Source organism: Conger conger, chromosome 15 (assembly GCF_963514075.1).
Source record: "Conger conger chromosome 15, fConCon1.1, whole genome shotgun sequence".
NCBI lineage: Eukaryota > Metazoa > Chordata > Actinopteri > Anguilliformes > Congridae > Conger > Conger conger.
Window position 1 is genome coordinate 3,848,195 of NC_083774.1, and position 27,783 is coordinate 3,875,977.

General features: G+C 50.6%; 1 protein-coding gene across 1 annotated transcript in view; it reads right to left on the reverse strand.

Annotated features, from left to right (window-relative positions):
• The window catches only part of acsf3 (acyl-CoA synthetase family member 3), a 40,901-nt gene extending 17,900 nt beyond the window's left edge, over nt 1–23,001 (reverse strand). Inside the window, 7 exon segments of the mRNA XM_061222148.1 lie at nt 3,162–3,288; nt 3,832–3,926; nt 12,023–12,168; nt 13,627–13,781; nt 19,300–19,455; nt 21,301–22,080; nt 22,905–23,001. Coding sequence (XP_061078132.1) covers nt 3,162–3,288; nt 3,832–3,926; nt 12,023–12,168; nt 13,627–13,781; nt 19,300–19,455; nt 21,301–21,993 — 1,372 coding nt within the window. The 5' untranslated portion in view covers nt 21,994–22,080; nt 22,905–23,001.
• Between the last annotated feature and the right edge of the window lie 4,782 nt (nt 23,002–27,783).

The window sequence follows — 27,783 nt, forward strand, 5'->3', positions numbered from 1 at the left end:
CGCTACAGGCCGCCCATAATGATCGAGACGGGACTGAACGACGAAACGCTGAAACGGTTAGACCCCGTAACTGATCCTGGTACAGTCTGTCCGTCATGGCGGACCACTCTGTGAGTATTACAGACCGGCATCTGTAATGAGGGTGTCCTAATGAGGGCGAGACCCCAATAATGAGTAATCGCAGAATGAGTTCATGGACGGAGTCAGTTTATCATAAGCACAGGTCTGAAACTGCCAAAGCAATATCTGAAACGACAGCTTTCAAAACACACCCGCTGTTATGCAGGCCGGGGAAACGATGGCATTGAACCCCTGCCACCGCCTCCTGGCTCTCGGCCATACCGGTGACCGACACCACAAAAATGCTCATACAATCATGCTAACAGTGGGGTTCCCGAACCTTATGCCAAATCATATGTAATCATATGTCACCTGTATGTGACACCATGTCTTCTAAATATCATAAACAAAACAAAGTGAAGCAGTAAGAAGTTAAAAGCAGTTTGTCAGAATTATGAGTGAAGCACAACAATCAGCAGAGCAGAGGAGTACGTCATATTTCTCCTGTGTAATTATGTAGAAAATAAAACATCGTATTTGATATTTCTCATGTGCAGTCTCTTGCCACCTCATGACCGGCTCGTTTGACTGGCCTGTGCAACAACAGGTCACCCTACATCAACACACACCGTATATAAAAACACACCGTTCAACACACACTGTACATCAACACACACAGTACAACACACACCACACACTGTACATCAACACACACCATTCAACACACACTGTACATCAACACACACAGTACAACACACACCACACACTGTACATCAACACACACCATTCAACACACACTGTACATCAACACACACAGTACATCACACACCACACATCAACACACACACACACAGCATAAAACCATGAGTGTGGAAACTGAATGGACAGCAGCATTAATTTCTCCTCTAAATTCCCCCAAAATTTGGAGCCAGCAAAATGCCCTCCATCGCCCTCAGAGGCTGACAGTAAGACTGGCTGACACCGTGCGAAAGAGGGAACTACTAACTCAGGACAATCGCCGCCGTCATGTCGGCCATCTTGGACCGTTGCGGCTCCAGCGTCACGGACTCCCTTCCCCGTCTCCCCCCCTCGGTAATCCGCACCAGGGACCGAGCGGCGGGACCCACCGAAGAAAGAGAACGAGGAGGAGAGAAAGAAATGCAGGAAGGGGAAAATCGATGGTAACAAACGAGAGCGGAGGCACACAAAGTGAGCACTCAGGAGGGAGTGACAGGTCGTCCACGGGAGTGCCAGTCACCGCGCGCGGCAGCACTTAAGCAATTAAAAGCCCAGGGCCGGGGCCCGCATCGATCCGCGGGCGGCGCAGGAGCGCTGCCTCCTATCTCCACAGCTCAGGACGAGCCGGAGAAGACAAATTAACACACGGGGAGAGGGCGGACTAGCTCCTCCAAGAGCCCACAATGCTCCTCTCCTCTCCAGCCTAAAACATTCCGCCTCCGAAATGAAGCAGACCCACGCAGAACGACGCGGCTCGATGAGTTTGGGAAATACATTTTTGCCGATGTGTTTTCTGGGAGTGTTACTGAAATATCATTTCTCAGTGTACTAAGTTCTCTCTTCTGAATCACAGTACAGTACAGCGCAGGACCTCAGTACCTGAGGGGGCTGAGTGGAGTGCTGTGGTAGATTGAGGGACGGGGGGCAGGAGCGTTGCCTGGGGGGGGGGCGGGGGCAGGAGCGTTGCCGGGGGAGACAGGGGCGGGGGCAGGAGCGTTGCCGGGGGAGACGGGGCGGGGGCAGGAGCGTTGCCGGGGGAGACGGGGCGGGGGCAGAAGCGTTGCCGGGGGAGACAGGGGGGTGGGTGGGGCGTGCTCGTGCCTGGGGAGTGTGTCTGCTGGGAGCTGATTGCGCTCGCTCTCATTATGTGGACTGTGCGTGTAATGGAGTGTGACACAGGCGTGCAGGAACACTGTACCACCCCCCCCCCCCCTTAGAGCCAATTAAACCCACTCTGCCCCCCTCCCCCCTCCCTGTCTCACTGCCTCTGTCTCTCCTCTCTCTCTCCCTCCCTCTCTCTTTCCTTCTCTCCTCTCTCTCTCTCCCTCTCTCTCTACCCCTCTCCCTCCTCTCTCTCACAGATACACACTCATCCAGCACAGACACTCTCTCCCCTGCCTCCCCTTCTCTCTCTCTCCCTCTCTCTCCCCTGCCTCCCCTTCTCTCCCTCTCCCTCTCTCCTCGCTCTCCCTCTCACCTACAACTTTTCTCAAATGCTGTCTCTAACGCTTTTGGAATTCATTACAAGTTTTCAATTTTGTAAGAGATGTATTTATTTACTTTGAGCAGATGACCTACAGACGTTCATAGCATTAATCTGCACCAGCTGGGCCCAAGATGGCAGATTCTCAACACTACACATGGGATCTCTGCCCCCTCCTGTGTGCAACTGAAGTTCATTTTGAAGTTGAACCATAGAAATGGACCCATACGCCTCGGCTCAGTGAAAACATGTTCTGTGACCACACACAATGCGTGACGCATGAATGGAGAAAGCCTGATGTTACACAATCTGTAATGTTCTGTATGCTGGTATATTTAGTACATATTTCTGGTTTTGTTTTGACTTCCTTGGGTGTATGTCTATTGGAAAGTGGAGCGGTTTGTTACCAGGGGGAACTGGAGGTGAAACTGATTGATTAAATGTTTGTAAGCTGAGCTCAATTAACTTGTCATCATGCTTTTCACTGCTGTCGGAGACGGTAGTCACGGTCAGCACTGCGGTCAAAGCGTCCGCCCCTCTTGCAAAACACTTTGTAGCTTTTTGCACTTTTTGAGAGTATTTCATAGGTTCCAATAAAGCAGACGAGCTCAGCAACGCGTAGAAAAGTATTTGAAACCAAAACGATAATGACGTATTTCACCCAAGTCTGATCCACAGCATAACTTCCTCATAAGAACAGACATAATTATGATTGATGTTCAACGTGCTGGAAAATGAGATCAATACTGGAGCAGAGAGGAATGAAGAGTAAACAGAGTGGCCGATGTTAATCGGGTTTGCGGTCAGGCCTGTAAGTGCTGTGTAAAGTGTGTGGTGATTATTCCGTCTGTGGGGTTAATGTGCAGCAGTAAGACTCGACCTGTTTTGAACCAGCCGTCCGCAGTGAAAGAGTCCCGGGTCTCCTGCGGTCTGTTCCAGTACTCCTTAAAGACTGAGGGCCCGCGAACCAGCAGCTCACCCTCCATCCCCTCCATGCCCGCTTGCACCTTGAGCCCAAAGACATCACACAAATACATTCAGTCTTATAAAATGGCTGGTTCCACACACTCAGTGTTATAAAACGGCTGGTTCCACACACTCAGTGTTATAAAATGGCTGGTTCCACACACTCAGTGTTATAAAATGGCTGGTTCCACACACTCAGTGTTATAAAATGGCTGGTTCCACACACTCAGTGTTATAAAATGGCTGGTTCCACGCACTCAGTGTTATAAAATGGCTGGTTCCACACACTCAGTGTTATAAAATGGCTGGTTCCACACACTCAGTGTTATAAAATGGCTGGTTCCACACACTCAGTGTTATAAAATGGCTGGTTCCACACACTCAGTGTTATAAAATGGCTGGTTCCACACACTCAGTGTTATAAAATGGCTGGTTCCACTGTGCTGTGCTCACTTTTAATGAAACACTGACAGCAAATTCATACCATAAATTCTTGAAAATAACATTAAAACATTGAATGTATAAAAACTAAGGGCAAATGTTGCGACTGTACGCTGAGAGAAATGCATTGTTGTCCCAGCTACCTGAGTCTCCCTGCTGTTGCCCTCGGCGATGACGGAGCAGGTGGTGCTGGTAACGATGCGCACCTCCACCCCAGGAAGAGGTTTGCCCACTGCACCTGAGTGGGTGACGCACACAGATTAAACGCCTTTTCAGACACACATACAAAACCGAAACACGCACACACAAAACACCTGGAACACACACCGCACGTGGGCGCGCACACGCACACACCAACATACTCTGCACACAATTATTTATATACATGGTTATATATCACATTTCTGTATAATAATTAAAACATTTCAACACTCAGTAGAAAGACAGGTCCACTGAGTCACTGAGTCGCACATTAACCGTAGCAGTGGCTGCGTCAGGCCCACGGAGAGCAGAGTGTAACCAGCACAGCCGGAAGGCCACTGTGACGCTGCTCCCCTGATAGGCAGGGTTTGTCATTTCACAGGCCGATGGCCTCTCGACTAAAGACGATTCATAATAAAGCCCTCCTTCACCGGCCTGACTCACTCACCCTAAATGCCCATCAGTCGAAGACTCTCAACAACTGAGTCAATTCGCTGAGCAGAACTCCAACTTATGGGAAGAAAATCTGTCGACCAAAACGCCTCATTTATACTCGCCATCGCAATCTCTACAAAAGATAAATTCTCCTTCTGACTAACTGCACATGAAAGTGAGGAGAAGAGCGTGATTAATTTGGTAAGTCAGACATTCAGGGGCTCCTAAGACCTCGCACACTGGGTAATAATGAGCCTGGTGGACGCTGTTTTAGCGTGTCTGATGTGTCTCTGTGTGTAAAGCTATGAGGTCAGCAAAGCGGTGTTGTGTTGGGCAGCACTTCACTGGTCAACCCATGCCTAGATGCCTTTTAGGTTCCCATAGGCCAGGGGTCGGCAACCCTGGTCCTGGAGAGCCGCAGGGAGGGCTGGTTTTTGTTTTCGCCTTAATACCAGCAACTAATTCATACCCAAGAAACCAGGTGAGGCCAGTTAACTGAGTAATCGACTGCTTTAATTGATCAATTAAGAGTAACAACAAAAGCTAGCACACCTTGTGGCTCTCCAGGACCAGGGTTGCTGACCCCTGCCGTAGGCATACACAGCCATCCTCATTAAATTTAATTAATTTGTTTACACGGCTAGTGCCAAAAATGATGTCTGAAATGAATTCCTACCTCTATAACAGTGCTGCATCTACAATCCTGAAATGTTTATAGACTGTAAAAACACGTTCGGTGTAGTAATGAGACCGAAGATAAGTTCAGCCTTCCCACATCTCGCTGGAGCAGACACAGGGTACGCTCATAGCCAATACTGACGCTACGCCATTATACGAGACTGTGCCCAATGTGTTTCAGGATAACACGCTCTCAGGACTGGAATGCAAACACACACCCTCACTCTTTAGCCGCACGCATTTCAACTGCGTTCTGTCCGCGCCTCACTCGGACGCCAGGAGACCCACCGAACGCTAAATGGTAAATGGTAAATGGTTGGCTTTATATAGCACCTTTATCCAAAGTGCTGTACACCGAACGCTAAGAGGAGTGTCAGGGACCAAGGCGAGTGTCAGGGACCAAGGCTGAAGCAAGGTGTCGGGTACTCGAGGGGTAATTCCACAGTCACTGACGTTACAACTGCTGGATATTTGGGTGGTGAAGCCCAATACAGATAGATAAGATTGTGACATATACCTTTCTAACCTTCAGGTGTTAATAACTCTTATCAGTCTCTATTATGTAGCTGTATTGGGCTTTACCACTCCGCAGTTGTAACGTCAGTCACTGCGGAATTTCCCTGAGCAACTTTATTCTGATTGCTTGCCCAACCTACGCCTGCACCAGTGGACAGAGAGATCGCCTCTCTCGGGGCGAAACATCCTTCCTCGTTCCGCGATTACCGTCGTTGCATCTTCAGCCACAGACAAGCAGTCGTAACGCCAGAGCAGACGGCAGAATGCAGTTCCCCGAACTCCACTCGTAATTTGAGCTGGTGCGGTCTCTCTGCAGGAAAGCGGAGAGGTTCTGACGCCTGTGACATTCACGTCACCGCGTGTTCGGGGGGAACTGAGAGTGAGCGACAATTCAAAGACACGGGCCGGGGGAAGAATAAAGGGGGAACACAGAGACAGGAGAGGTGTCACCGCCAGGAATAAAGGGTGTCACAAGCACACGCTGATCACAGACCGTACCGTTTCATCTGCTGCAGGAGAGACTGGGGTAGAATTAGAGCTTTAGTGCAGCCTCACAGACACACACACACACACACACACACACACACACACACACACACACAGACACACATACACATACACACATACACACACACAGACACAGACACACTCACATACACATACACATACACACACACACACACACACACACATACACATACACACAGACACACAGACACACAGACACACACATATACAGGCAGGTAGGCAGGCAGACACACACAGACATGTAGTCTAACACACGCACATAGGCAGACAGACGTGCACACACACACCTGAACACACACACACACACACACACGTGCGCGCCCGCCCGCCCGCGCACGCACGCACGCACGCACGCACGCACGCACGCACGCACACACACACACACACACACACGCGTGCATGCCCGCCCGCCCGCCCGCACACACACACACACACACACACACACACACACACGCGTGCATGCCCGCCCGCCCGCCCGCACACACACACACACACACACACACACACACACACACACACACACACACACACACACACACACACACACACACACACACACACACACACACACACACACACACACACACACACACACACACCCGGGGGTAAATATTCACAAGCCATATGGAAAATGAAATCTTCTGGTAGAAACACCACTGTGCCGGTTGTTGAGTGACAGGCTAAAAATAACTAATGAAATGATACTCTGTCAACATCAGCTCTGAGAAACTAAGCAGCAGCAGCAGCCCAGCGACAGCGGCCATTTCCACAACAGCACAAAGAACACCTCAGAGCTCCCTGAGCAACCCTGATGCAGTGTCAGCAAGAGCACTAATACCTGCAACTGAGTGTGTGTGTGTGTGTTCAGGTGTGTGTACCTGTGTGTGTGCACATGTGAGAGTGTGCACTCACTGAGCACTTTATTATCTAATCAGCCAATCGCGTGGCAGCAGTGCAATGCATACGATCATGTAGATACGGGTCAGGAGCAATCAGTCAATGTTCACATCAACCATCAGAATGGGGGGAAATGTGTGTTCCAAGTGACTTTGATCGTGTAATGATTGTTGGTGCCAGAATGTTTGAGCATCTCAGAAGCTGCTGATTTCCTGGAATTTTCACACACAGTCACACATTTGCAGAAAAACAAGAAACATCTAGTGAGCAGCAGTTCTGTGGGCAGAAACTGTTAAGGTGTGGGCGTATGTGTGTGTGTAGGTGTGTGTGAGTGTGTGTGTTTGTGTGTGTGTGTGAGTGTGTGTGTTTGTATGTATGTGTATGTGTATGTGTATGTGTGTATGTATGTATGTGTGTGTGTGCGCGTGTGTGTTTGTGTGTGTGTGTAGGTGTGTGTGAGTGTGTGTGTGTGTTTGTCTGTGTATGTGTATGTGTGTATATGTGTATGTATGTATGTATGTGTGTGTATGTGTGTATGTGTATAGATGTATGTATGTATGTGTGTGTGTGTATGTGTATATATGTATGTATGTATGTATGCGTGTGTATGTGTGTGTATATATGTATGTATGTGTGTATGTGTGTATGTATGTATGTATGTATGTATGTATGTATGTGTGTGTGTGTGTGTGCGTGTACGTATGTGTGTGTGTGTGTGTGAGTGTGTGTGTGTGTCTGTGTGTGTGTGCGCGTGCGCGTGCGTGTGTGTGTGTGTGCGTGTGCGTGTGCGAGTGCGTGTGCGTGTGCGTGTGCGTGAGCGTGTGTGTGTGTCTGTGTGTGTGTGTGTGCGTGTGCGTGTGCGAGTGCGTGTGCGTGTGCGTGTGCGTGTGTATGTGTGTGTATGTGTGTGTGTGTGTGTGTGTGTGTGTGTGTGTGTAAGACTGGTGGAATGCAGCAGGCCCTGAGGTGGGTCCCCAGCAGTAACGAGTCTGAGGCCCTAATTAAAGCAGCGCCGCCATGCCAACGCCCTTAACGAGCCGAGCCAGGCAGGGCAGAGCGCCTCCCCCCCCCCCCACAGGCTTCATCAATTATTCAGAGACTTTTCGCCGTGGGGTGTGCCCAGGAGCGGTACTGCTACAGAACTGACAGCGCCCCCTGGAGCCTGGGGGTGGGGGAAGTAATATGCGCTGACTCTCAAACACTCACGCATTCTCCATGCCCACACGCACGCTCCACACAAAGCCACACAAACCCACACAAACGCACATGAAAGCACATACACACAGGCATGCTTGCACACACGCACGCACACACACGTACACACACACAAACAGAGATTAGTGAAGGTGAAGACAAAAAGGTAAAGACACATTGTGGTAGAGGTTGAGCCAATAACAATACACAAGCAGGCAGGCAGACAGACAGGCATTACATTACATCAATGCCATCTGGCAGGCGCTCTTATCCAGAGCAATGTACAGTTGATTAGACTAAGCAGGAGACAATCCTCCCCCGGAGCAGGGCAGGGTTAAGGGCCTTGCTCAAGGGCCAAAAGGCTGTGCGGATCTTATTGTGGCTATGCCGGGGATCGAACCACCGACTGCGGGTCCCAGTCATGTACCTTAACCTTAACCACTACGCGATAGGCACACAGACAGACAGGCAGGCACGCAGACAGACAGGCAGGCAAACAGACAGGCAGGCGGACGGACAGATGGACGTACACAGTGAAGCCCCAGTCATTCCCCTTGGCAACTCGTTTACATGTCAGGTGGCTAAACTTCACCGTTTCTAGATTCTTTGGCTTCTCATTCCATTCCCTCATATAAGAAAAAGTAGCATGACACAGAGATTAGAGCGAGCTGTAAATATGTCGTTTTTGCCCGGATATGAGAAAAACAGATGGCGCTGTTGTTGCAGCGTGGTATATTTTAATGACGGCCGTTTGAACAGGCTGGAGAGAGACCCGGTACACGGTGAGTCGCGCGGGGATATCGATCTGTTTTAACCGACTTTAATCCGAGACGCCGCCTCGCCCGGTCCCACGGGTCACAGCTCACACGCAGCGGAGCGAAAGTCGATACAGCCGAGCTCGTCCCTGTAAACGCCACCGATCGTCAACTCTGTCCAACGCACAGCCGCCAAACCCAGCGCAGCTTCGATGGCGGTAAGCCACAGACATTGGATCGCTGCTTTGAAGGCCCCCTCCCCCCCGACCCTGCCCAAAAAAGAAAGAAGATCAATTTCTCTCAATAGTTCAGCTCATCGAGTGTAAACAACACACGGCCGAAGACTGCACGTGACTCACAATGTGCCCCCCCAGAAACCCAGGCGTCTCTGGATCTAATCCCTTCTCTGGATCTAATCCCTTCTCTGGATCTAATCCCTTCTCTGGATCTAATCCCTTAACACGTTTTAACTGGGCTCAAATGCGTTCCATCACCAGATGGCAAGCCCTACTGCCCATGGAGGTCCATGCATGGCCTATACCAGTGGTCCTCTCTCCTGGTCTTGGAGAGCCACAGGGTTGCCCAAATATCAGCAACCAATTCAGACCCAAGAAACCAGGTGAGGTGAGTTAACTGTGTAATTAACTGCTTTACGTGATCAATTAAGTGCTGAGTAACAACAAAAGCCAGCACACCCTGCGGCTCTCCAGGACCAGGGGTGAAGACTACTGAAGACTACAGACAGGGGGCTAACCTTCTGCCCATGAAGGTCCATGAAGCCATGCCTCATATACAGAGACAAAAAATTCACCAGCCAATTTCACACTTTTACAAGAAATCTCCAGATTTAGGACAGAACAGGGGCCAAGTGATGACTGGTTACGTGCCGGTGGAGTCAACAGACAGACCAGCCACAGATAAAACTTTCTTAATTTCATTCCCTAGCCTGTCTATAAGGCCACGGCGTGTCACTCCGGCCCAGAGGAGAGCGTGCACGCGTGCCGTTAAAGGTAAAAAAGACGTGGATCCCGACGGCAGAGAGGGAGGCGGCGTGTCTCAGGTACTTGACAAGCACACCGTCAGATACTTACGCACTCACGGCCCACGGAGTGACAGATGTCTGCGCCATCGCGCCTGCAGCCAGGAGAACAGACAGGTGCGATAGCAGCGTTGTGTAAAGTCACGCGCAGTGACAGGTACAGTGAAAGCGGTGTGTATAACAATCAAAACGCCGCACGCGGAGAGGCAGCGTCGGCACAACCCGTCACGGGAAGAGAGGACCCAGCGCTAACAGGGGGACCGCCATTCCAGGCTTTCCTGGAAGACCCAGAGATGCCGACACAAACAATAATCAGGGCGGCCTGTAGTGGTTAAGGTAAATGACTGTGACCCGCAAGGTCGGTGGTTAGAATCCCGGTGTAGCCATAATAACATCCGCACAGCCGTTGGGCCCTTGAGCAAGGCCCTTGAAGCAAGGCTCTTAACCCTGCATTGCTCCAGGGGAGGATTGTCTCCTGCTTAGTCTAATCAACTGTATGTCGCTCTGGATAAGAGCGTCTGCCAAAATGCCAATAATGTAACGTAATGTAATCAGATTTTTCTGGAAAGACAACGGGGCTTTTTTTCCCCTAGCTGAGAAAGAGGCAGTGGCGGAACGTTAATCCGGATCATGTGATGGACTTTACCGCGTCTGGTTAGTAATGTGAATTATAGCCCGCTTTTAACAGCCAGTAACAGCCGATGCCTTCACACCTGCTCCTCCTCGCAAACGTTATTTCTGCTCCGAAAACACAGCGAACGGCCAGCGACGTCTGACGGCTGGCTGCTGTAGCTCCGCGTTCTTCTTCTGTAGTGCCTCTCCTGGAGGACTGTGCCGATCACCACCCAGCGCCAAGATTCAGCCAAGGAAACCGCCTCGGAATTCCCTATGCAGAAAAAACCGGGAACAACACTCCGTGCCCGTCCAAATCTCATTTCCACACTGAAGACACCCAGGGCATCTTGCGGGAGATTTTATATCAGGCACGTCCTTTAAATTTGGATACCTATCTGACTGGACAACATAAAATAAAAAATACACCCATGCGTATGAGTGCATACTGTCCCTATGAACACCCCCCTCCCCGACACACACATCACCCGCTACTGATCTGCTGACGACCACAAAATAAAAACTGCTACAGAAACTGAAGTTCTGGTGGAACCAGGTATCATCACACAGCGCAGAACCAGCGCACACAATCTGACCCAATCTGGCACAAACCCAGCGTCGTTACGAACAGAACCGGCGTCGTTACAAACAGAACCAGTGTCGTCACGAACAGAACCAGCGTCGTTATGAACAGAACCAGCGTCGTTACGAACAGAACCAGCGTCGTTACGAACAGAACCAGCGTCGTCACGAACAGAACCAGCGTTGTTACGAACAGAACCAGCGTCGTTACGAACAGAAGCCCACTCGTTTTCAGGCCCAGAATCAGCGTCTTTCTCCCTCCCACAAAATCAATGACACCGATGCCTCCAGCTGAGTCGCTGGATCAATACTCCCCTGAAGGGCTGCAACAAAACCCCGGCCATGCCTCCTAATTACCACGCTCTTGTCAAACCCTCACAAACAAACACACAGGGTGTTCTGCATACGGGGAGTGCTGGGATGAGATATGAGCTCACTGATTGGACAGATGGACGGACGGACGGACGGACGGGGGAGGCCTGTAGCGTAGCGGTTAAGGTACATGACTGAAACCCAAAAGGTTGGTGGTTCTAATCCCGGTGTAGCCACAATAAGATCCGCACAGCCGTTGGGCCCTTGAGCGAGGCCCTTAACCCTGCATTGCTCAAGGGGAGGATTGTCTCCTGCTTAGCCTAATCAACTGTACGTCGCTCTGGATAAGAGCGTCTGCCAAATGCCATTAATGTAATGTAATGTAATGTAATGTAATGGGCGGTACAGGGGTCCAGGGATTGACATTCCCCCTGAAGCTCGCAAACCCCAGTCGTCACCGGAGGAATTGCAGCGTATTAAGCCTCTGGTGCACATTTTCAGGATGCCCTGCCGGGGGGGGCGGGGCGGGTACCTGTAGGACAGACAGACAGACATACAGACAGAATGGTGCGGGGCGGGCGGTACCTGGCACGCGCGGGCCCTTCAGCGGGTTGGACAGCGCCATGCCAATCTCCGTCATGCCGTAGCGCTCCAGCAGGGTGTGCCCCGTGATCTCACGCCAGCGCTCCAGAGTGGGCTGGGGCAGAGCGGAGGAGCCCGACACCATCAGCCTGGAGGGGCCCAACACAGGGGCCTCAACACACAGGGGCCTCAACACAGGGGCCAAACACACAGGGGCCAAACACACAGGGGCCAAACACACAGAGGCCAAAACACACAGAAGCCTCAACAGAGGGCCAAACTGGGCCCAAACAGACAGGGGCTTCAACCCCTGTCAGTAGACAGTAATATTTCCACTGTTAATTCTCCAGTAGAGTGCATATAGTCCTACTCTGTAATACAGAGCTGATGGAACACTGGGCATATTGCAGAGCTCAAACCGACTTCCTCAGGATCTCATGTTTTAGATATTTTACATATTTTAGATATGAGAAACCAGTTTCTCATTTTATTTAGGCAAATCTTTCCTCGGATTTACCGAAAGCCGTCATCTTTTATATGTTCATGCACAGGTTCCACAAAAACTTTACAGCTAAATGCCAAATTTAGAATGACACCATGATACAGTACTGTCCAAAAATCTTAGGCACATGTAAAAAAAAAAAAGGCATTAAGCAAATATGCTTTCAAAATAATGAAATGAAAATTTTCTGAATATAAAAAAAAGACAACTAAAAAAAGCAGTTTAAATCCAATCAATATTTGTTGTGACCACCCTTCACCTTTAAACCGGCAGTTCTCTTGGGTACACTGTCCTGCAGTTTTGTAAGAAAATCAGCTGCTAGGTTCCAGACATACTGGAGAACCACAGTACTGCTGACTTTGGCTGTCTTCCTTGCTTCTGGCTCTCCAGGTAATCCCAGACAGCCTCGATCAAATTTTTTAATCCGGAAAGTGGCCCATTAATTTATGTGTTATTGTATTTAACCAAACACAACAAAATATCTGAAACATTAAACATTTTTTGGAAAATTAATGCTTGGAAATCAGGAATTTGTTCTTTTCTATTGACACCATGATACAGAAAATAAAGAAATAAATGTGTAAGACCAAATCTTTATTAAAACAAATCGGTCCTGCCAAAAGCTGAGTCTGGCTGGCTCTCGTGGAGCGGCAGAGTTGACTCGCTGCTCCAGAGGGAGGGACTTGGGCAGGGAGCACAACAGCACCCCGGGCGCCTCGGAATCACGGTCACGAGCACGAGACGAGACGGCTTGAAGAAGGCGTGTCGCTCTCCTTCGGGCCGCCGAGGGACGGGGTGTGGGCGGTGTATCCCCCAGCTAACACTGATTGGATTCGACAGGGCACAACCGGCTACCAAATTGGGAGAAAAAGGGAAAAGGGAATAAATAAATAAAAAAATAAAAAAATTTGAGTTGTGCCCAAGACTTTGATGAACATTCTGAACTGTGGGTCGATGGATGCCAGCGGTTACAACCCAAGACAAGCAAGTCTGGACGTATGGACTGCCTGTGCCCGAGACCGCACCTGATCCAATCACAGCATTCCACGTGACGAGCAAGGTGACGAATGGGAGGTCGCACCCAGCATGCAATGGGGCGCGGTACCTGATGTTCTCTGAGCAGACGGCTCTGACGGAGTCCCGCGTGGCCGGCTGGGTGAAGTGTTGCTCGTAGTGCTGGATCAGTTTGGAGTAGACGGTGGGGACGGCCATGAACACGTTCACCCGCGGAGCCTGGGAGCCAAGCAGGTACTCCCACACCTGGGAGGGAGGGAGGGAGAGAGAGAGAGAGAGAGAGAGAGAGAGAGAGAGAGAGAGAGAGAGAGAGAGAGAGAGAGAGAGAATGAAGCAGAAGTCCTGGCCCTGCTCTCGGTCCTCCAGAGGGCATGGTGCTGCTCTGCTCTGGGTTGTGTTTGTAAATGTCACTCCTGTCCCCAACACCAGCGCTGGCACCAGACACATGTCCTCTTTCACTGAGAGGGCCGAGGGCCTGCTCTCCTGCTCTTCCCCCTCTCTCTCCCGCTGTCTCTCTCTCTCTCTCTCTCAGAGGAGCCATGAAAAACCACATCTCACAGAGCCACAGAGACCTGCGTGTTATTACATTAAACCATTTTGAAGATGCTCTTATCTAGAGAGACGTACAACAAAGTGCAAAGTGCATACCCATAACCAGGGACAAGGGCGCTGAAAGACCCTAGAGCAGGAGTAACAAACTCCAGCCCTGGAGGGCCGCAGTGTCTGCTGGTATTTGTGGTTTGGTTGGCATTTATGTAGCGCCTTTAGCCAAAGCGCTGTACAATTGATGCTTCTCATTCACCCATTCACATTCACACACTCACACTCACACTCACACTTACACTCACACACCAATGGGGATTGGCTGCCATGCAAGGCACCAACCATCTCGTCAGGAGCAATTGGGCGTTAGGTGTCTTGCCCAGGGACACTTCGACACACCAACGTCGCCCCAATGTTGTTTCCTTTCAATCAGTAGCCAATTAAGGCCTTGAGAACAAGGTGTGTAGACTCTTTACCCAATGAAAGGCTATGAAATTAAGCTCTCTTGCTGAAACACCAAAAATCAGCAGACACTGCGGCCCTCCAGGACCGGAGTTTGTCACCCCTGTCCGAGAGGGAAGGACAGTTTAAAGTGCCAGGGATACCACACAGAGAAGGACTTGGGCCTTGTAGATTAATCCGCAGTCTACTAAGCAAACGAGGAGGGACGTGTAGCCTGGGGTAAACACTGTCATCTCCACGGTCAACTCTTCTGGTGTTCTAATACAGGGTAAACCCCTCAAGAGCTGTAAATGTCAGGCGTGTGTCGGCTGAAAAAGCGCCTCAGACAGAGTCACACAGATGTTATATTGGGGTCAGGCAGAGCAGGAGCCTCGCTTTAATTCCACACTGTTTCAAAGCTTTTTTTTTTTTTTTTTTGCCGATTTGACAAATGTGTTCTTTGAGCGTTTGTGATGGAGGAGCCTGCCGCCTCCCCCAGTCAGAGAGGGGATCAAGTGAAGATGAGCACACACTCACACACACACACACTCACACTCACACACTCACACATACACACGCTCGCTCGCTCGCTCGCTCACTCACTCACTCACTCACTCACTCACTCACTCACTCACTCACTCACTCACTCACTCACTCACTCACTCACTCACTCACTCACTCACTCACACACTCACACACACACTCACACACACACTCACACACACACTCACACTCACACACACACACTCACACACACACACTCACACACACACACACACTCTCTCACACACAGCAGCTGCACGCGTCAGTGCTCTCTCACTCTCGCTCGGGGAGAAAAGAGGGAATTAACTGAAGGTGAGCGACAGGCTCTCCTTCACTCCCACCCATGGGAGAGAGACTTAGCCTAGGCCTTCTTCTGTTCCTCAACACACACACACCTGCACGCACGCACACACACACATATACGCACACATGAATGCACACACACACACACACACACACACACACACACACACATATACGCACGCATTAATGCACACACACACACACACACACACACACACACACACACCTGCAGGCACGCACACACACACACACACACACACACCTGCAGGCGCGCACACACACACACACATATATGCACGCATTAATGCACACACACACACACACGCGCATGCACGCACACACACGCACACACATGCATGCATGAACGCACACACACACGCACACTTCATTTCTCTCTCACACATACTTTTTAACGTATGACCAGGGGCATTGCGCACGCATACGCACAGGCTGACACACACACACACACACACACACACACACACACACACACAATCTCTCTCCATTTCATTATTTTTTGCTTCACTGCCTCTCTCCTCTTATCAGTACTTCTCCCTCTGTCTCTTCCCATCTCTCCCCATCTCTCCCACTCTATCGTTCTATCTCTCTCTCTACCTCTCTCTCTCTCTCTCTCTCATTATCTGCTGCTCATTTCTCATCGGTCCCCTCAAGCCCCGCCCCCACCCCAACCTCTCCTCCTCCCCCCCTTCACATGTGCACCCCCCCACCCCCACCCCCACCATCTCAGTCCTGCTGCATCCCAAGGGCACCGTGGACACAAACACAGCACAGGGAACACAGCACAGGGAACACAGCACAGGGAACACAGCACAGGGAACACAGCACAGGGAACACAGAGCACAGGGAACACAGCACAGGGAACACAGAGCACAGGGAACACAGAGCACAGGGAACACAGCACAGGGAACACAGAGCACAGGGAACACAGCACAGGGAACACAGAGCACAGGGAACACAGCACAGGGAACACAGAGCACAGGGAACACAGAGCACAGGGAACACAGCACAGGGAACAGGCAGCACAGAGAGCACACAGTCAGGGGCTGGGAGGTGTTACAGGGGGACACAGCCACTGCTGGTCCACTGTCTCTCCTCCTTTACCAAACACCAAACCCAAAACCTGCGTGCACATAATCTAGCACAGTGCTAAGTTACATACACTACATACATCTTTTTTACTAAAAGTCACAGACCAATAAAATTACAGCACCAAAACAGTTATAGATATAATTTTCAAATCAAACCCGTTGACAAAACTGATGACCATTTTTCAGAAGAGTACCGATCATAACTTTAGGAACTTAAGTAAGTTTTACTGTCCTCCGAGCGATGCACCACTTCAGTGTGGCCTTAACTCCAGTGCAGATAATGCCGAACTCTGTAAAGCAACATAATGCAGAGAGGATGGCCATAAAAGAGCAGCACTGTAAGTGTTGTGTGCAGTGTGTGTGTGTGTGTGTATGTGCGTGCGTGTGTGTGTATGTGTGTGTGTGTGCCTGCATGTGTGTGTGCCTGTGTGTATGTGTGTGTGTGCGTGTGTTGTGTGCATGTGTGTGTGTGTGTGTGTGTATGTGTGTGTGCCTGTGTGTATGTGTGTGTGTGTGTGTGCGTGTGTTGTGTGTGTGTGTGTGTGCGTGTGTTGTGTGCGTGTGTGTGTGTGTGTGTGTGTGTGTGTGTGTGTGTGTGTGTGTGTGTGTGTGCACTGTGTGTGTGTGTGTGTGTGTGTTGTGGGCTGTGTCTATCAAACCCACCCATGCGCTTCCAGGACGGGGAAAAAGGCAATTTATGTCCTTCAGAGATCTGGCCCCCGCAGCCCCCCCTGCATCTCAAACAGGCCCAAGACCCCCGCCCGCACTACCCCCCCCAAACACTCCCACTGCGGTCATACTGTCGGCAGCCCCCTACCATCTACTCACTCAACACTCCAGCAGCCAATGGGCCATCTACCCCGGGCAAACGCTCATTACTGCTCCGTTAGCACGTTAGCACGATAGCCCACCTCAGCTCCTCACACACACTGAATGAATTCGACAGGCAGTATTAGGCACACCTGCACATTAGCACACCCAGGAATGGTGGACGCACAATAAATAAGGTGTTTGTGTGGGTGACCAGTTCAGTTTCATTCAATTAATCACCAACCGAAACCACCAAAAAAACCTGTCATTACCTGAACCAAGTATAACTTTTTTCTCTAAACCGAACAACAAGCGAGACAGTGCCCAGACATCTGAATGCTGTTTTGCATGTTTGACAAATGAATGCTGAATATATCCTTGATGATGAAAGCGAATTCTCCATCACAATCATTTCTCATTCTTTCCGAAAGGCGGATTTGATTGGAAGTTTTACAAATCGTGAAGAAAAAAAAACATTTCCATTACCCAAAAGATAAATATACGTGTCCTCTGCAACTCTTACCTGTCAATCAAACAAACCGACCCAATCATCCCCCCCCCCTACCCAGCGCCCGCCCCCTATTCCACTTAAATCCTCCCAGACCGCCCACCCTCTCCCCCCACCAGCCCCCCCCCCCACTCAAAACCTCGACCATCATCCCTCAGTGTCAGCCCATCGATCGCTGTGATTCCGCAGTCCTTACAGCGAGACGCCGCGGTCAGACACGGAGCCACAAAAGGCAATCCATCAAAGAGACTCCGGCTCCGTGGGTGACAGAGGGAGGAGGGGGTGGGGTGGGGGGGTCTCAGATCTAACCTGCACCACTGCCTGACCCCATCGCACCCCCACCACACCCTCCCCGGGCCTGTAGAGCGGGGGGGGGGGGGGGGGGAGGGGGGGAGGGCACCGGGTCGCCCCGCCACGACCAGCGCAAACAGCCGACAACTAACCGAGGAGACGGAGCGGAGCGGAGTGGCAGAGCCCTGGCCACGACTCCACCGGTCCTCCGCCCTCCGCAGGGGCCCCCAGGGGCCCCACCGCGCCCGCTCAAGGACGGGCTAATTGCCAGGGACGCAGAAAAACAAGCAAACACCCAGCGTGCCTCTCGGCCGGGGACAAGCTTTTCCGTTTTTCTTTTCTTTTCTTTTTTCTTTTCTTCTTTCCCCAGACGAGCTCACTGGCGCGTGTTATGACTGACTGCTATTCCGACAGGAGTAATGACAACAAGGACATTTTTTAAGGGCCTGACAAAATTACAGACAAGTTTATTTTCCCGAAATCAGAGACGGTGCCGAGGGGAATCACTTAAGAAAGTCGCCCAACTTTGAAAATAGGAAAAAAAGAAACAGTGAGCATGCTGGTGTGTATTTGGATCTAATTGGGTGTTGGGCTAATTGGGTGTTGGGTCTGTTGGGTTAATCACAGTGTGGCACCATGTCCGTTGGGTTAATCACAGTGTAACAAGGTGGCTGTTGGGTTAATCACAGTGTAACAAGGTGTCTGTTGGGTTAATCACAGTGTAACAAGGTGTCTGTTGGGTTAATCACAGTGTAACACCGGGTCTGTTGGGTTCTTCACAGTGCCTGTTGGGTTAATCACAGCATAACACTGTGCCTGTTGGGTTTATCAATGTAGTACGGTGTCATCACATTACAGTTATTTAGCTGACGCTTTTATCCAAAGCGACTTACAGCTGATTAGACTAAGCAGGAGAGCAGGTGTAGCGGTATCTTATTTACCTTCTACAGGTGTAAGGGTATTTACCTTCTGCAGGTGTAGGGGTATTTACCTTCTGCAGGTGTAGGGGTATTTACCTTCTACAGGTATAGGGGTATTTACCTTCTACAGGTATAGGGGTATTTACCTTCTACAGGTGTAGGGGTATTTACCTTCTGCGGGTATAGCGGTATTTACCTTCTGCGGGTGTAGCGGTATTTACCTTCTGCAGGTGTAGCGGTATTTACCTTCTGCAGGTGTAGCGGTATTTACCTTCTGCAGGTGTAGCGGTATTTACCTTCTGCGGGTGAAACTCCGGCAGCATCAGGCAGGTGGCGCCCACCCAGAGAGGACACATCAGCTTGTTGACGATGCCGTGGACGTGGTGGAGTGGCAGGGTGTGGAGGATCACGTCGTCCTCGGACCAGCCCCACTCCGACACCAGACACTCAATCTGAGGCCAGGGGAACACAGAGGCCATTTTAATCACAGCTGCACCTTCAGTGGACAACATCCTGACTCAAGCTCTGGGTAAGAACCTGCCTCAAAAAAACATCATCATCAGGTCTGTGCGTGACAGCCACTCCCTGATTTACTATAACACAAGAAGCTGAGGAGACAACAGAGTTGGAAATTAAACAAACGTTTATTTAAAACATGTTTGCAGCTGCATGGCTGCGTGAGTGGATGGATAAACGCGTGGGTGTGTGAGAAAATGTCAGGAGAAGGCCTGAGCAACCCTGTCTTTTAAAAGCATGACCCAGGTCTCCAGTCCCATCTATAGGGATGTTCTAATTGAGTCTCATGGGGGAGAACAAATGTAAAATACGGAAAAAGTCATCGCACTTTTATACTCAAGCACATTCCTCACGTAGAAAAGGCCAATCAGCATTCCATACAAGCGCTGAGCAAACAGCACCTGAGTCAGTAGACTAAATGAATTTACCTTAAAAAATAAAAACTACTGCACACCATGTATAAACGTATTATTATTATTTTTTTAACCCCAATCACCACCTACGGCGGACTGAGATGTCGCCGTGCTACCCACAGCCACACACCAGGAGCACCGCGGTTGAAGGGCACGCACCCCGCCTCCAACAACGCAACCCACAAATCAGGGCCTATTTTAGTCCCACGGGACACACAGTGGTTTCAGGAAAAACAAGCGTCAATCAAGAGGCAAGGCTACTCGCTCACCGAGGATGACTGACAGCTGGTGGGCGCCTGCTGCATCATGGGAAGTAGCTAATTCAGCAGTGACTGGCTGGCTGAGTTAACAGCTCACTCGCCTACTATTGAGTATGCAACTTGTATGTAACTTGTATACTGAATAGTAGGCAAGTACATACTTTTCAGCATACTAAAAAATTCTATATTCTAATTAATTTTTGTTTGCTGGATAGAGAAAAAGATTGGTGAAACAAGCTTCAAGATTTGCCAATGGGTTAAGACAATTTCACAAGCAAAAATTTACTAAAGACCTGCTAATTTCTTTTGCTCAAGCAGGAAAAAGTAAGATTTTAAGTCTCATTACAAGACTAAAACACTTGATATGACAGAATGCTTTGTTCTGACCCTTCTTCTCATTAAACACTCACAGAAACAGGCACAGAAGTCACACATCAAACCGGTTTCAGCTGGTTCAGACCGGGAGACAACAGAAATGGGCAAAGGTGAAAAAACTACGGCTTTAAAGGAATACAGGGGCCTGACGTAGTGCTTTCTCCCCAAAATTCATTAATTAATTGAGAGATCCAACTTTGGAACATTGGATACGCAGGTCACTTTTACCTGAAGATTCACAAAACCCACTGTGTCCATATAATGAAATACTCACGATAATGACTCCAGAAATTCACATATAATTCAGTATCGTTAAGCACTTATTTAAAAAGCTCCCGAGCACAAAGCCATGTGCATGAAACCAGTGTAACAAAGTACTGGGTGAACAAGGTTCGGCGAGTTTGAGGTTGAAACCCCAAAGAATGTGCTCGAACAGGTATAGGATGTGGGGGTGGCCTGTAGCCGTAGTGGTTAACGTACGTGACCAGGGACATGCAAGGTCGGTGGTTCTAATCCCGGTGTAGCCACAATAAGATCCGCACAGCCGTTAGGCCCTTGAGCGTGGCCCTTAACCCTGCATTGCTCCAGGGGAGGATTGTCTCCTGCTTAGTCTAATCAATTGTACGTCACTCTGGATAACATCGTCTGCCAAATGCCATTAATGTAATGTAATGTAATGTAATGTAATTGAAACCCCACAGAAGGTGCTGGAACAGGTACAGGTTGCGCGTACCATGGCCTGCAGGTTGGCGTGAGTGCTGAGGACTCCCTTGGGCCGGCCGGTGGTCCCGCTGGTGTAGATGATCATGGCCGGCCGGTCGGCCCACTCGGAGACGGAGGGCTCGTCAGAGACGGAGGGCTCGCCCCCCGCCGTGCTCAGGGAGGCCAGGGCGGAGGCGGGGGGCAGCCGGAGCCAGGGCAGCCCCAGCCCCCGGGCGAGCGGCTCCAGGGCGTCCGCGTACGCGTGCCCGGCCACCAGCAGGGCGCTGCGGGAGTCGCTGACGATGTACTCCAGCTCGGCGGGCGGGTGCTTCCGGAAGAGGGGCACGGCCACGCCGCCGCACATCCAGGCCGCCCACTGCGCCGCCACGTACGCGGCGTCGTTCCCGCACAGGAAGGCGACGCGCTGGCCGCGCAGGTCCCGCCCGCAGGCCGCACGCATGCGGCGCGCCAGGCCCCGGCTGCTGCCGTACAGCTCCCCGTAGCTGTGCCTCCCGCCCGAGTCCACGATCGCCAGCCGCTCCCCGAACCCCGGGGCCCGGGTGAACACGGGCGCCACGCCGCCCCCCGCTGCTCGACGGCGGGCGCTGGCGGAGAGGTCCGCCCTGCGTGGGCCGGCTGGCTGGGCGCATTGCAGCCAGGCTCTGCCTCCCGGGCGACGCACGCGCTGCAGACAGGGGGACCGGAGGGCTACTGCTAGCAGCATCGTGGGACTGTGGTGGTGGTGGTGGTGTTGTTGTTGTTGCACACCTGCACCCTCATTCAAACGCACCCAGGGATACCATGTAGGCACCTAGTAAAGAACACAGACAATAGCAGGCGTGAAATGACTTTTCAAAAGATGGAACTTGAATTGTATTTGAGTCCCTTCCACTGGGGTTGCTCTCTGACAACAACACAAGTTCCTGCCTGTGCTGCATGGATGCATTGCATTGCAATTCTGCAATGTGGATGTCACCAGGGCTGGAATTGATTCATTCCAATTATTGGACGGTTCACAACAGAACTTTTTGTTGGACCTTGGACCACAGACTAACTGAGAACAAAGCATGCTGGGAACATGGCGTGGGGCACTGGGCAGTGCCCATGACATACGTCCAATACACCTCCCAAACCATCTTTACTCTTAGTACAAAAGGGGTGGGATTCATACAAGACTGTAGGAATTTGAGGTTTAATAAAATACATCTTGCTCGTGATAACTGCAACACTGAGAAAGCGTCACTGTCTTTCCAGCACTAATTTAGTCCAGCTTGATCGTTCAAACTCAAAATCTACTGCAAGCTTGACAGCAGCCACAACAGACGCCTGCTAGCGAGATCGCTGGTTCAAGGGGGACGCGCACGTTGTAAAATACAATAAGAAAAATGAATGTGGTTTCTTTACTTAAATCTGAACAACATAGCTCAGTGATAGGAGCTGACACATTGGCTTTCGTGAGTCGATTTACATAACGTTACATAACGTGAAGCAGCTAGCTTTGCAATGAAATGTACAGCTCGTACAGCCAGCCAATCTCGTGTTTTGCACGATTTATCTCAAGCAAATGAGCCCGCAGATATATCGGAAATGTCAGCAAACAATTTAACACCGGTTAGGTAAACGCTTAAAACCCACCGCAGTCGCCCGCAAGGTCCGGCATGACACATCTGACTTCACTGGAACAAAACAGTTTCAAAAGTCTCTGACTGGTACAACCACAAATATGTTCCGGGAGGAAACATCGGTTTTGCTTTGAATAGTTCCAACATTTATACACAAACAAGGAGGATGTAGTCTTGTGTGCCACACTGAACATTGACGTTGAAAAAATTTAAAATAAGTATAGCTTATTGCAAAATGTTCATTTTTATTTTTAATATAGAACCCTTGACGGAAAAGGTCGGTTGATTTGCTGCACCTGCTTTCCTCAGAACTCAGTAGTTCAGAACTGTTCTCTGCTTCTGCCCCACCCAACAGCCGTGTCAAGTACAGTCCAACTATTATTCAGTATACTACTATGCTGAGCGACTGTTAACCTATTCACTTTATACATTTCTATTCATTAATTTTTTTCAATTGCTGTATAATTGTGTATGGTGCCATTTCTGTTATTGTCAGGATGCCCACGAAAAGTAAACAGATCATATTCAGACCTTTCCTGATTGTTTAATGCCATCACGTCCTCCCAGCTCCCATAAATAAATGGCTGAATTAACACTTGAGTAGGTGGTGGAGGGGGGACGGGGGACTACAAGCCTGCCACCACTTGACAAATTTGCACTGCGTGTGCTGATCGAGGAGCATCTCCGCTCCCGTTGTGAACAAGATGTCGCTTCAGCGGAGGAGGCAGTGGACAACAGAGAGAGAGCCGCAATCTGCGAGGCGTGGATGGTGGAGGATTGCTGCCGGAGGATTCTTGCCGGGACTCCTCCGTGCCAACGTGTTCTGGCACCGGCTCATGGCGCGGGCGCACACAGCCACCAGCTGGCAGTCGCGGACCTCCGAAAAGAATTGTTCAGACATGGCACTCATTCAAAAAGTTTTCACTTCCCTGAACCCCCTACGCTTTAAACGAGGATGGCATATTCCTGCAAACTAGGTGCTTTGTCTGAGAAGCTCCCCTCCAGTTGAGGAGTAGTATCGTCAAAGAGCATTCCCCCTCCATGAGCGCGGAAGCGCCACTCCAGAAGAAGCATCTTCAGACGCCTTAATCCTTAAAAGATTTCGCAAAAAAACAAAAACATTGGCACGTCAAGAACGAAATATGCACCGTATATAATTAGGGCGTCTGAAAAAAAACGTGGTCTGCATGCGGATTTCAAGGAATTTTCTGGACGTTATCCATCGTAACACGTCGTAACGAAAAATTTACCGCGAAATGTTTTTTGTTGTTTTTTTTTTTTTCGGACCGGAAATGACACAGGCTATTTATAGCGGCGGGAGGTCACCGTTGCCCCCCGCGCAGCGGATAGCGGGCGGGAGATCTTTCGCCGCCGAAGCCTCTCAATAATACATATGGAGCTGCCCGCAGGGATGCAGACGGCGATGCACATTTGGACAGCGAGGCAACCTGGTGAGCAGACAGTTGGCGCCCCGCTCCCGGGCTGCCAGCCAGCGCCATCTGAGCGCGCCGCGGAGCGAGCCGGCTACGCGGCCGACACCGGGCGCCAGAAACTCCGCGTTCTCTTGGCTCGATCCACCTTGAAAGCGTCGGAGACAGAGAGAGAGAGAGAGACGGAGAGGGAGAGGGAGAGAGAGAGAGAGAGAGAGAGAGAGAGATGCCTCCTCATCCACAGAGCGGAGAGCGGAAATCGTCGGAGTGCCAGAACATGTGTGGGGCTGGCACCAGATGAGAATGTCTTGGCACGCTCCCTGCCGCTCCCCCCCCCCCGCCCCGTGCCCCACGCGGAACACATGGCATGCGGACGGCATCTGGCGGCGTTGACTCTCGGCAGCTGCGCGGTATCTGTGCCAGTTGGGGCACTTGGCACCGCCACTTCGTCAGCTACCTGTGGCTGTCCTGGGCGAGGACCGGCGAAGGATGTGCCGGGGGGGGGGGGGGCTGGAAAACTTGACTTTCTTCCAAAACATACAGTACGGCATATGTGGGAAGCGGCTGATTCCGCCCGTGCGCTTAGCGGTCTGGTACTATCCCCACTGGGTGGGCCGCTTCCCTCGCCCGCTGCACTGAGGGGGAGGAGGAGGGGGGTACAGTTTGTGGGACGACTACAGGTGGATGAGAAGAACCCGTTCAACGGTTTGGAATAACGCCAGCCCCCGAAAAGTCTCGGATTGCATTAGAATTTCCAAGAGATTAAAAATAAAAATATGTCCAAGGCCCGATTCCTTCGAAGAGTAAAATAGCTTAGAAAATAGTGCTGTTTGAGAAAAGTGACAAGTGAGCATGTTTCGGGATTTTTCCTTCAAGGCCAAGGAGGAGTTGAGTGCTAAAAGGAATGGGATTACAGACTGGAATTACAGGAAGTGAACAGAGATCTGCGCTGTCCTCATTTGACTGCAGGGCTCCTACCGGAGCTCCACAGGTATTTCAGGAAACGGTTCCTGGTCCTCACAGAACGTGGTTTTGTTTAGATCAGTGAAGGGGCCTGAATTCATGATGACCCAAGTGAGCAAAAGCCAGACTCCATCTGGAGTCGTTTTGACATAAATAGACGAGGTTGGGGGTGTCTCGGTGGCGCAGCCTGTGGAGCACTGACCGCATGCTCATTGCGAGCCGTGACGTCGGCGGTTCGAATCCGACCGTCCGACATTTGTCGCATGTCTTCCCCTCTCTCTCGCTTCCATTCTTCCTGTCTCTCTATACTATATACTGTCCAATAAAGCTGAAAAAGGCCTAAAAAATATCTTAAAAAAAAAAAAATAGACTAGGTTAACCACAATATAGCCCAGGATTGACCTGTATATAGCCTGGCTACATCCTATTCAGCTAGGAAACTTTGGCTTTTCAATGACATGTAGCCAGGTTTTCCTGAACGCATGGACGGTGTATGGCTGACTTTCCACAACAAAAATGTTCACTGGAGAGCTTTGAATGTGGTTTACACTAAAAGGAACCAACATGGGCCGCCTCCCTAAACACAGCTTCAAGATATCACTTTTCCAAGGCGATTCCCAACACATACTGTACATCAACAGCTCAGGATGCTGTTTGCGTCCATGGATATCAGTCGTGTCTGTTAAACATGACTTACAAAGAACCTCTGAGTCACCGTTGTGCCAGGAAACTTTTTAATTAACTACAGCTTAGTGCTCTGTATAAGGCAGTAACAGGCTCGCATTAACCCCAGCAAAATCCTGTGAGGGAATGTGGGTTTGACTAAATGCACCTTCCATTGTTTTTAAACCGATCCACGCATTCTTTGAATTTCTCAACCTGGGTTTTTCCTAAGAAGGATTTATAGTTTTTCTCTCTCTCTATTTTTTTTTGCAGTCAGAAACATTTGTAGGAAAACAGATCATTTCTGTTACCATTCAAAGGCAGCATTTTATTATTTTTTTTGCTGCTGAAAGTGACCCGGTGGGACCGTGCTCCATCTGTGGCGGGCTGACCCAGTTTAGCCCAGGGCCACATCCAACTGTTCCGCGTCCCAAACATATGCGCTCTGGCGGGGGGATAAGCGGCATCGCTGTGCGGAGATCTGGAGAACGCGCGTCGGAGATGTGACACTGGACCCGTCGAGCTTCTGCCTTCCATCAGCATATGTCACTGGCGCCCACAGGGATCGCGCTCTGGAGACGGATACAGACACAGCGCTGCGTGGTCACTGAATTAATCTGTGTGTGTGTGTGTGTATGCGTGTGTGAGTGCGTGCGTGTATATGTGTGTGAGTGTGTGTGTATGCGTGTGTGTGCGTGTGTGTGTGTATATGTGTGCTGTGTGTGAGTGTGTGTGTGTGTGTGTAAGTATGTGTGTGTGTGTGTATATGTGTGTGTGTGAGTGTATGCGTGTGTGTGTGTATGTGTGTATGTGTGCTGTGTGTGTGAGTGTGTAAGTGTGTGTGTGTGTGTGTAAGTGTGTGTGAGTGTGTGTTTGTGTGCTGTGTGTGTGAGTGTGTGCGTGTGTGTGTGTATGTGTGTATGTGTGCTGTGTGTGTGAGTGTGTAAGTGTGTGAGTGTGTGTGTGTGTAAGTGTGTGTAAGTGTGTGTGAGTGTGTGTGAGTGTGTGTGTGTGTGTGTGTGTAAGTGTGTAAGTGTGTGTGTGTGTATATGTGTGTATGTGTGCTGTGTGTGTGAGTGTGTGAGTGTGTATGTGTGTGTGTGTGTGTGTGTGTGTGTGTGTATGTGTGTGTGAGTGTGTGCGTGTGTAAGTGTGTGTGAGTGTGTGTTTGTGTGCAGTGTGTATGTGTGTTTGGCCTTGACGACCAGGCTTTGGACGACTGAAAGCTGTGGCCTCTGCTCGCTCCCGGGCTGACCTGTGACACAGTGCGGGGGGAGCTCTGACAGATGGCCATATCTGGTATAAAAATCCCGCTTGACTGGGCGGCAGAGCAGCATACTGGGCTTGTTGGAGACTGCTCCGGGAAGGTTCTGGAACGCCCTGCGCACGGCGTGCGGATGGTGTCAGCGCGTGGGGCGAAGCCACAGGGGACCAGTGTGTGTGCGACACACATATGGGCATAGCAGGTTGTTACCGGGGAAACACGCTGTTCACGTGGGGCGGGTGACTAGGGCGGGCTGGTGACCTCAGCCAATGACGCGGCTCGATCTGAACGGAGATGGGGCGAGGGTTGCGGGCCCGGGGGGGGGCCTGCCGCTCCTGCCACACCGGGGGGGGGGTGATTAAAGGTGACTTGATGAATGGAGGAGGTGGTGGTGATAAGACTGAAGGTGAGGACTCCGGTTCCCCCTTGCACAGCGGCCTGACTTTGGGCCTGACTCGCTGGGCCATTAACGGTTTGGCGCTAGGCTGTGCCTACTGATAGGTTTCCCCCACTAATGAGTTATCGACCCCGCTTCTTTTCCTTCAACTTCCAATCCAGGGCTACAGGAACAA